Source organism: Nannospalax galili, unplaced genomic scaffold, assembly GCF_000622305.1.
Source record: "Nannospalax galili isolate Female #2095 unplaced genomic scaffold, S.galili_v1.0 scaffold809, whole genome shotgun sequence".
NCBI classification, from domain to species: domain Eukaryota; kingdom Metazoa; phylum Chordata; class Mammalia; order Rodentia; family Spalacidae; genus Nannospalax; species Nannospalax galili.
Genome location: NW_008360015.1, coordinates 764,166 through 765,030, shown reverse-complemented (window position 1 = coordinate 765,030; position 865 = coordinate 764,166). Strand labels below are relative to the sequence as shown.

General features: G+C 57.0%; 1 protein-coding gene across 3 annotated transcripts in view; it reads right to left on the bottom strand.

Moving 5' to 3' along the window:
* The window catches only part of Eif2ak1 (eukaryotic translation initiation factor 2 alpha kinase 1), a 43,804-nt gene extending 43,498 nt beyond the window's left edge, over positions 1–306 (bottom strand). For 2 of the 3 annotated variants that reach the window (XM_008824012.2, XM_029559121.1), the window contains exon 1: positions 89–304. In XM_008824012.2, coding sequence (XP_008822234.1) covers positions 89–206 — 118 coding nt within the window. In that variant the 5' untranslated portion in view covers positions 207–304. Of the gene's footprint in view, positions 1–88 lie in introns of all 3 variants that reach the window. The other variant, XM_029559122.1, reaches the window with a different exon arrangement.
* Positions 307–865: the final 559 nt, after the last annotated feature.

Here is an 865-nt window from a genome sequence, read left to right as displayed (position 1 = left end):
GGCGGCGCAGGTGGGTCTCCGGAACGGCGCACGCAGGTATGCAGGTGGACCAGGGACTGCGGGGGAGCGCGCGCCATTCCCGACTCACCGTCATACTTGGGGTCCGAACCCTCGGCGGGGAAGTCGATGTCCGGGGGCCCAGCGCCCGCCCCTGCCGCGTCGTCGTCCGCGTCGCGCTCCCCATCCCCGGAACCGACCCCCAGCATTGCCTGCCGCGCGCACGGGCGGTGGACTCGTTCACAACCTCCCCGGCCAGCGTCCCAAGTCACTGCTTCCCGATCCGGAAGTAGCCCATCAGCCGGCGGAAGTCCAAGCTGGCCGCCATTAGGCCACGCCCCCTAGGCTTCAGAAAGTAGAAAGACTGGCTGGTCTGGCGTGGGCGTGTCCCAGGTGGGCGTGTCCAACAGAGTCCTGGAGTTGATCCTGCCAGCTTGTGGGATCTTCTAGCTCTGGTGGGCTGTGACTTTGCCCTCCTCTTCTGCTCCAAGCTGAATCTGTGGGCGAGTCGCAAACGCTGCCATTTCATGCCAAAACCAGAGCATCCTAACAAGAATGGATTTGGAAAGTATTGTAGTAAGCTTACTTAGCTTACTTTGGTTACTTACTTTGAGCTACTTTCCCCCAAACTCAGGAAAACGAAGACCGAATTGTTTCTCTCAGGCAGATTCTAACTTGTAATGGATATAAGTGTAAAATGTGGGTAAAGCCTAAAACAACTAGAAAGGAGACTCAGAGAAGATAAAAGGAGATGCTGAGAGCTGGAGATGTGACTCAGCGGTTAATAGCTGAAAGCTCTTCCAGAGGACCTGAGTTCAGGTTCCCAGCACCCACATAGTGGCTGGCAACCCTTCTGAACTACAGTTCC